This window comes from Micropterus salmoides, unplaced genomic scaffold (genome assembly GCF_014851395.1).
Source record: "Micropterus salmoides isolate LMB-PRFRI ecotype aquatic unplaced genomic scaffold, ASM1485139v1 Ms_hic_scaffold_2514, whole genome shotgun sequence".
NCBI classification, from domain to species: Eukaryota; Metazoa; Chordata; class Actinopteri; order Centrarchiformes; family Centrarchidae; genus Micropterus; species Micropterus salmoides.
Window position 1 is genome coordinate 22,291 of NW_024041723.1, and position 9,192 is coordinate 31,482.

Here is a 9,192-nt window from a genome sequence, read left to right on the forward strand (position 1 = left end):
CTGTAAAAAAGGGTCAAATTAAAATAGAAAGTTGGCCCATTGCAATGCATTTATTAAATATTTTCTTTACAGCAATCATACAACACACGTATATGTTTGCTCTTCATTGTAACTACAATTGGCTATGAAATAAGGACCTGAAATGACAAGCAACAAGTATTAAGTTAGTAAACTCATGAATAATATAAGGATGGCAAAGTAGGCAATCAAAACAGTACTTCCCATTGCAGATCAGATTAGTATTTAAGAGGTTTTGCGCAAAGAATTTAACACAAATAAAGGAATATAGTCCTACAATATATATCTTTTTTTAAATATACAATGTTTGTAACAAAATACATAGATGTCCAGGCCTAATACCAACATCTTCATCGGTAAATAGAGAGTTTGCAAATCTGTCTGTCTGCTTGGAGCAGACTGCATGTGACAAATATTGGCTTATTGGTTTATTTACTACAGAACAGTATAACCTGGAAAAGTACAAAATAAGCATTCTTACTCAAATTTAAGCAAGACAGAAATGTCATAAAAATGTTTACATGGCTGTGAATTGGTAAGGACACAAAGGTGTAGCAACATCAAGGATAATGGCATTATTTAACATTTCTATGGAATGGTTGTGTATAAAAATGATTGTTTGATCTAATTTATTGCATAATGGAATTTGTATATGGAAAAATACCAACACTCAAGGCTCTGGTTATCGCTGTTAACCACTTTGAGAAGAAAACAAACCCTTTCTATAAAGTGGTAACTGGTTAACAAATTGAAAACGATTTATTGTTATGCTATGACTTTTTAAAATAATGTTCAAATAATGTTACTTTCTATGTATTACTCATATGTAAATACCTACAAACTGATATTATTGCATGTAGAAACGTATGGTGGAGGCACTATAGGCATCCAGACTATCACATGATTAAACCAATTATTTCCATTAATATCTTAGTTAATGAGCCAGCAGATGATCCTTTCTCTCCGACTGAAACATTAGGTAGCTGTGATTTGTCTCACATTCAACAGTGGACTTAATTATATTTTGTGTAAATGATTATCATTATTAGAATCTTCAGGCAGATGATTTATGAATCAATCTTGAAATTAAATTCAGAGCTGAAGTGCAAACGTGAAGTTGAAGGTACACCATATCTAAAACAAGTTGACTATCAGATATTTACACAGCCAACACAACTGATATTTACATAAAAAACAACAACATGGCAACACCTGCCAAGTATGTATTCAGAAGATATAACATAATGCTTAACTGCATTCAAAGTAAGGTTTTGGTGTACTTCATTATGGGGTCAAAACCTCATGAGGCATAAACTTCATTAACATTCCTGTGAAAATACATATCAAACCACAAGTATGACCTGATGCATTGCATGAATCAATCCTCTACAACAAGAATTGTACATCGCCACCACTGCTGTCTGACACTCTTGTGGCAACTCCTCTGTAAATCCACCAGGTGTCTCACTCCACCTACAGAGGTATTAGTAGGAGGAGGCGCCGCTGGAAGAGGAGCAGCCCAGCTCGATGTTCTTCAGGTGGCAGGAGTGGCAGAGAAGGTGGCCGTTCAGAGGGTAGCAGCGGTGACCCTCCTCGTCGTTGAGCTCCATCTTACATTCCTGAATATCACAAAGGAGGAACCACGGATGAGACGCCTCCACTGAAAGGTTACTTGAGTTTGGATAGAAGAACTGAGGAGAATTTGTGTGATTTCTGACCTCATTTCCAACCACTAAAAGATTGGACAGCAATAACTGCCTCAGAGGTGTTGTGTTTACAAAAGGACTGAAACTGCTCATTATTAGCAAATCTCAAATCTGTGCATACAGAGAAAAAAACATGGATTCTTTATCTGTGTTATGGCTTACAGTGTTTACAAAGACAATATCCTAATGTCAAGATGCTCCTCTCTGAGCTACTACTATGATTAACAAAAAACGACTGGAAGGATGCAGCCACTCAACAGTTAAACACTACTAACAGGGAGCTGCTCTTCACAGCCCACTGATTTTTATTCGTGAAAACAGAGCAGCTGTCAATCAGCCTTTGGCAAAAAAAAGAAGAGGCACTTGAGTAAAATGATGAGATAGGGATGATGAGGTGTTGCATACCTGCTCTCCAAAGCAGTATGTAATTAGCACAGAGACTGTAATTAAGATTGGGGATCTACTCATTATGATTTCTCTTAACGAGCCATTCAGAGGGTCCCTGGCTCAGAGCCATTAAACATGCATATTTCATTTTCCAGTTTTGTAACAGAGAAATGTGACGAGTTTTAACCCACCTCACAGTGATAGCATTCCACGTGATAGTCCTTGTCCATGGATACAACACGAACGGTTTCGTCAGACCCCTGGAAAGAAATTCAGACAGACAAACGCAGCTGAAACCAATCTCGCCAAAAGACACTCCTCCATCTTATTCTGTTCAGTCTGACAAAAGCTTCAAAAGGTCGATAAAAAGTGTGCGCACACTGTCAGCCAAGAGATGAAATGTCTGTACTTTAAAGTACTTCTCTGCATCACAACCTTGGAGCTTACGGGTTTGTCAACGGCCCTTTTACTATCAGTGGAGTTCCATTATAGTTTCTGAATTTACTTTTCAACAAGTCACACTCAAAATAGGACTTAGAAATCACATTAACAAAATATATATAGACACAAAATATGGCTGCAAGGAGCCAAAGATTGTAGGAAATCATTTGCAAATCTGTCCAAAGATCCTATATCTCAGATTGTGTGTGATGTTTGTCCTCCTGATTATTCATGTCAAGTGTTATTCATACAGTTTAAGCCTGAGAGGGAACTGCCCTTAACATCCATCCAGCAGCTTACATAAATGCACAAGACAGACATAACCCCCTTCCCCAAGAGACACACACACACACACACACACACACACACACACACACGCTCTACCTCTCCTCTAAATACTGGCCTCAATGCTTACTCAAAGGGGAGGGCACGGGACATTCCAGCAAAGTCAAGTCTAAGTTTGGACATTTCTTTGCTTTTGCCAGCATGTCCTGCCTGTGTGAACTTCTCCCTACTATCATTCTGCTTTCTTCCTTAACAAAACATCAAATCAAAGCCCAGATATTAGGCCTCACATAGTTTTGACCTGTAGTCTACTGGGAATATGGCTGTATTGAAGTACTTGCTACTTGTATGCCAAGTTCTGTGTTTGGGTCATAACTGAGTTAACATGAGCACATAAGGACTCGTCACCTGCTGGGCTCCTACTGATTAAAAGGTGGACAACCTCTAGATTTATGAAGCTGATCACTCACACCATGCTGGAATTCATGTGACACTCCCTCTACATTGACATTTGTCTTTGTGGCTTTGAAGGTGCTAAAAGACTACAACTGATATCGTATAGTCACCACTAAATATTCCCCAGTGTCAGGTTAAAAAAAATCCAAAAATTAATGCTCATATTGTTATGTACATCTACATTTCAGCCATCAAGGAAATTAGGAGACCTGGCATTCATCTCCCAAACATAAAACCTATGCCTTAGTCAACAGCCTCTCCTGAGTGTATTTAAAGTTGATACTGGAATGTCACAGTGAGTTATCACAGTGACTTGTAAACTAAGAAGTAAGGCATTTGTGGCTGGGGTAACAGGACTTGCTATATAATGCAGTGACATTAAAACTGTCAACATTCCTTTTAATTAACACAGGGGTTCCCTGTGGAACTGGTGAAGGTGCTGACCATGAACCGCAACGCCCAGTTTAAATCCAACCCTTTGTTGCATTAATTCCACATCTTTCTCTCCCCTGACTTCCCGCCTTTTCTATCAACTCACTGATAAAAACATAACATTCCCAAAACATATATGTTGTCAACATACATACTGCTCATGTAACATGACACCAGAACCACCATAACAAAACAAAACACACAACATACACGTGGTATTATACTGATTATCAAAGCATTACTTCAAATCAGTAGGGTAAGACAAGATATCCAACTAGGTATTCAAAATCCTATGTTAAAAACTTCATACCAGTGAGTTAAATGGTTTTAGTTTTTCTTTAGAACAAAACCTGAATCTTCAACATTTTAAATAATGTAAAACTTTAAGATCTCAACCTTTTTTAAAACTTATTATTGATTGAGACAAGTGTACCACAATACCTTGATATGAGAATTTTGTCAAAATATAATAATACAGAGAGACAGCACATGAAAATATTTTATCATGACCCAGTCCTGAATAAAGGTGAGTGTTAGCTTACCTCTGAGGGCAAGATGGGCTGGTTACAGGCTGCACATTTAGGCGCCAGGACCCTGACAGGGTTAGATGCATAGAGAAACAAGTTTTTATAGATTTGTTTGAACTGCACTCAAATAAGTGAACTTGAGTAACTTGAATTCACTTTATCCAAAGACTATAAAGGTCACAGTTCATATTTGGTGTCACTCTCGCAACAGGAGCCTCCCCCTCTCCCTCCCGACTCTGACTAGATTAAAGATCCTGATCCAACCAAGGAGATGCCAGGTTTGCAGATGTGCTGGCTTTGCCTCACACATATGAATCCCCAGATCCAAAAAGGAGTAGAAAAGCAAAAAGCAAAATGAATTCTTTATTTCCACACACACATGGCTGGCACCTGGATGTCTGAGGGAATAACAAAGGGGCCTCTCACTGTGGATGGGCATGACCGCTAAAAGTCAAGCACATACTGTATACACAATAAGGTTTGTCTGATTTAATCGAGAACATGTGGGGGCTGCCAGACGGTGATCGGCCATGTGCCTGGCTATGCTGTACATGCTGTGCTAGTAAGAAGAAGAAAGGCTGTAACTGTTGAGGTACTACAGGTGCTACTGTTGATAACTTTAGCTGCAGTATCAATTTTTCTCACACACAGAAAAATTGATTTTTCCTTCAAACGTTAAGACGCTCTGTAGGAGCCAACGGCCATGCGCCACTCCTCACACCTCTGACTGGACAGTGATCTTTTCCACCTCCCTCTCCTTTCATCCCTGACTACACTTCTCATGTGTCTGCCACACGTGGCAGAGAGAAACCCAGTTGGCCCTTCTCAACCAGATCCTGCAGTAACAAGGGAAAGTCAAGGACCTGTGCTGTCATTTAACTTGGAATATGACACCTAGACATTTTTTCCATTGTCAAGCTAAACTAACACAGATAAATCGAGGTCATGCGCTCGTGTTCCTTTGAAATACTATATAACAAGAACACTTACCTGTGGTAGTCTTTGAGACAGTAGATCTTATTTTCAGTGTCCACAGTGAAGGGCACTCCATCAAGGCTCTCATTACAGATGACACAGCGGAAACAGCCGGGGTGGTACGACTTCCCGAGGGCCTGCAGGATCTATAAAGAGAGAAATGAGTGAAGAAAATCAGGACATCAATACACTATTTCATTCTGCTACTGGCGTTTTATATTTCCTTACTATTTGTATCCACGGTTAATATAGTCATTGTTCTTAAAATATCTTTGCCTTTTGATTAGATTCACTTGTAATGATTCCTGTGGCTATAGTGGGTCGTGAAAGCAGCTAGGAATAAGACAAAGCAGAGAATAAGCCCACTTAGACACTCAGGATCATTTAACAAGTAATCACGCCTATTAAATGAAGCTTAAAGAAAAACGCTGCAATTAAATAAACATACTATGTGTTTTCTGGCAAATTTAAGACAGAGGCAGATGACATTTTGTATGTTACATACAGAAACATAACACACACATACAGTCTGAACAGATGTCTGCTACATACATATACAGCACGTTTAATATGCAGATGTGAAGATAAGCAGCACAATAAAAACAGAGACATGTACTCCATCTCTGTCTGCCGGATGGAGAACATGTGAGGACTCATGTCTAAAAAAATCCTGCATATGATGCGACACTTCCTGACTTCATCATATGGCTTTGTGTGTGTGTGTTTTGTTTTTACCCCAGAGACTGTGTGTGTCAGAGAGAGAGAGAGAGAGAGAGAGAGAGAGAGAGAGAGAGAGAGAGAGAGAGAGAGAGAGAGAGAGAGAGAGAGAGAGAGAGAGAGAGATGCACATGTGGAGCCAATGCTGTCTCCTGAGTCTTTATCCAGATGTGCCCACAGAAAGCTCAATTAGGATGAAGTAACTCTCAAGTTTCTGCTGAGATCACCTGGCTCTGACTCACACACACAAACACAGACAAAACTCACAAAAGTACACACAGCTGGAAAGAAGTAACAGACACTCACCATGTCCATGATCAGATGTCCACATGCGTTGCACTTGTCTGCAGACTGCTGGAAACCAGAGTACTTCAACAGACAGAAAAAAAAAGACGACAGTGATGTCATTGGAATTTGGTTATTTAATGGATGACTGAATTCACTGACCCACCATTTCAGACTGAACGCTAAGCAACTCCACAATAGGCATTTTTGGACCTGAGGAATTCATAGTTTTATGACCGGTTGGAGGATCTCTCCCCCTTTTTAGTGTGTTTGCACTGCAAGAACTGGGAACGATCGTAGTTTCCCTGTTTTGAGGGACTTTTTTAGCTTTCTACTTCAGAGTAGGTTTTCTTCCAGGACAAGAGTAATGATGTAAGTGTACGGTGATTGGTCGAACACATGAGCTAGTGCCCGCCACACAATGCCGTTTTTAAAAACCTCCGTAGAACGTTAGCCATGTAAACAACAGATCGTAATGGTAGCCTTAGAGGCTTAATTCAACTCAATTCTTAATTGAGCGTATATGCTAAGGGGAGAAAATAAATTAACTGGTGATATGGAATAATATCACAATATTTCAGGGTATTTCTGTGATAATGGTGTTCTTAATGATAGGACAAATACTAAAAAAATTTAGGTTAACAACTCGCAACAGCTGTTGACCTCTCCTTGCAGGATTTTTGACTCTCCTCAAACTCAACAAGGTGTTTCTGCTTGAGGTGGTGAAATAAGTGTTTTATTGCCCTCTTTTGTTGTAATGGTACCGTTACATCATTTCTTGCAGGCTAAAATCAACACTTTTACATAATATTGATGGTACACAGGATAGTAACATGAGTCGCATTAGCTGGTGAAGTAATATAGAAAGTCATAATATTACAACTATAATATATTGCACCAGATAATGTTAGCAACTACATCCCGACCCAATACATTCACATAAGAAGCAGAATAGTGGCTGTTGCAAGCAACTGAGAAAACAGGTGTGTGCTTAATTTCTAAGTGAGGTTACAGCCTATTGACAAAAAGGAAGTAAAAAAGTGATTTATTAATAATTTCATTAGAAAAAAATCCATATAGCCCCTTTTTTAAAAGTGCCTAAAATCACTTTCTTTTTGTGAGATTAGGTAACTGATACAGTATTTGAATCAATCAGCTCAGCTTTATTATGTGCTATTCTGTATGAACAGTGTGAGTGAGGAGAGGCCACACTAACAGGGTTGGCAGAGGAGCAGATGTAATTAACAGAACATAGAGGGAGCATGGCCAGAGCAAATTTAATTCGGTATAAATTATAATTTTAATTGAGCAACTTCAAGCTTTTGGTGAAAAGAGATATAGATGAGTTTTTATACAGAGAGGGCTCCGTGGGTAAACACACACAGAGCCACTGACAGTGTGAATACAAGGATTAGTTGGCAGTACTTGCAGCAACCCTAAACTTAACCCCCCAAAACCCACATTAAAAAACAGCATGTAAACTGGCAACAAATATGACAAACGGCAAATTTCACCAACCAGTTTCAATTGATTTTTAATGGACATCCTATGATGATGCGTACTGAAAGTTTTCCATTTTTGCAAAGTACACAGTCATTCTGCACTGGTGTGAATGGCCTGACCGCTCTCCACCCTATAAACCCTAGCAAAGCAGCTTCTCCAGTTACTGACCTCCTTTCAGTCCCACCCAAGGGAGGAAACTGATATGAATCTGCTGCATTGGATGCTAAAAACTGGGCCACAAGGTCAAAGTCTCCAGCTGATATTTTGCATTTAAGTGAAAGGCTGACAGATTATTGGTTGCATTTAAGTGTGTAAGATATATGGATGAATGGTGATTTAAGGAAAAGGGGCTAACTTTGATTAACCAATCTTAAATACAGAAAGATCTGGAAGCCTTGAGACAATGGACATGTGGACTGTGTGAAAGTGAATACAATTCAGTATGAGAAAGGTATCCAAACCTATTTTTTAAGTCAAAATAAAGGTTACAAGACCACATACCTCAGTTGAGGTATACTAGACATTGATTGTGAATTGACTACTCACCAGAAAGTCCTCTTCACAGAAAACCTTCCCTCCAACATAGTAGAACGCCTTCCCTCTCAGCCTTCGACCTGCATACACAGATAGAAAAGTCAATTTGTATCATTTCATTCTCAAAAACTGCCTCTTAAAAGAAAAAAGTGTGTTTATTATTGAAATACAATAAGTATATCAAAGCAGACAAGAAAAGGTGAGTTAATGACAGAATGTTAAAATGTCTCTGTGGAAAATCTTGCAAAGCCGTGAGCCTGGTCTCAGAAAATAGTTACAGCACTAACGCATAAAGACCGTGGTGATTAATTACACCCATTTGAAGGTAATGGACCCTCTTGCAATATTCTTATATCCTGCTGCATCCCAGGCAGATAAATCAAACTAACGGATCTATGGTGTGCTGGTGTCTTAATATAATATTGCTGAGACACCAAGCAGTGCTGCACTAAGGAAAGGGAACACATCTGGATCAAACGCAGTGGGGTAAATGCTGATCAAATCCAATTATTAGACAGGTGCAACAGATTAAACGCTGTTCTATTAGATGTCATGGCCAAGACATATACCGACCTGCTGTTCTTCTTCTCTGTTCATTTCTGGTGTCTTTCCACACTTTACGCGTGCTTCCTGTTTGCCTGTGTGCTTTAATAGTTCTGTGGTATTGAAACTGGCCACTTATAGCAGAGCGCGCACACACACACACACACACACACACACACACACACACACACACACACACACACACACACCCCTCTGTGCTACTTCACATAGCTATTCTTGCCCAGGTCCCACAGGAAGAGGGAACATTCCTCACATTTCTGAGTGGGGAGGTGAGGGAGGGGACAGCACAGAGAGAGGAGAGGTTAACCTTGGTGAACAGGAGCCTTCTTTATCTCATGCTTCATCTCATACTTTTGCCTGAT

The 9,192-nt window shown here is 39.5% G+C and overlaps 1 protein-coding gene across 1 annotated transcript; it reads right to left on the reverse strand.

The window, feature by feature from the left end:
• Window positions 1-31: 31 nt before the first annotated feature.
• Window positions 32-8,420, reverse strand: LOC119918983 (LIM domain-containing protein 1-like). The gene is made up of 6 exons (XM_038739558.1): window positions 8,279-8,420; window positions 6,251-6,313; window positions 5,243-5,373; window positions 4,268-4,319; window positions 2,303-2,371; window positions 32-1,637 (listed from the first exon to the last, which is right to left on the reverse strand). Exons 2-6 carry the CDS (start codon window positions 6,257-6,259, stop codon window positions 1,503-1,505), a joined length of 396 nt encoding a protein of 131 aa, XP_038595486.1. The 5' UTR covers window positions 6,260-6,313; window positions 8,279-8,420; the 3' UTR covers window positions 32-1,502.
• Window positions 8,421-9,192: the final 772 nt, after the last annotated feature.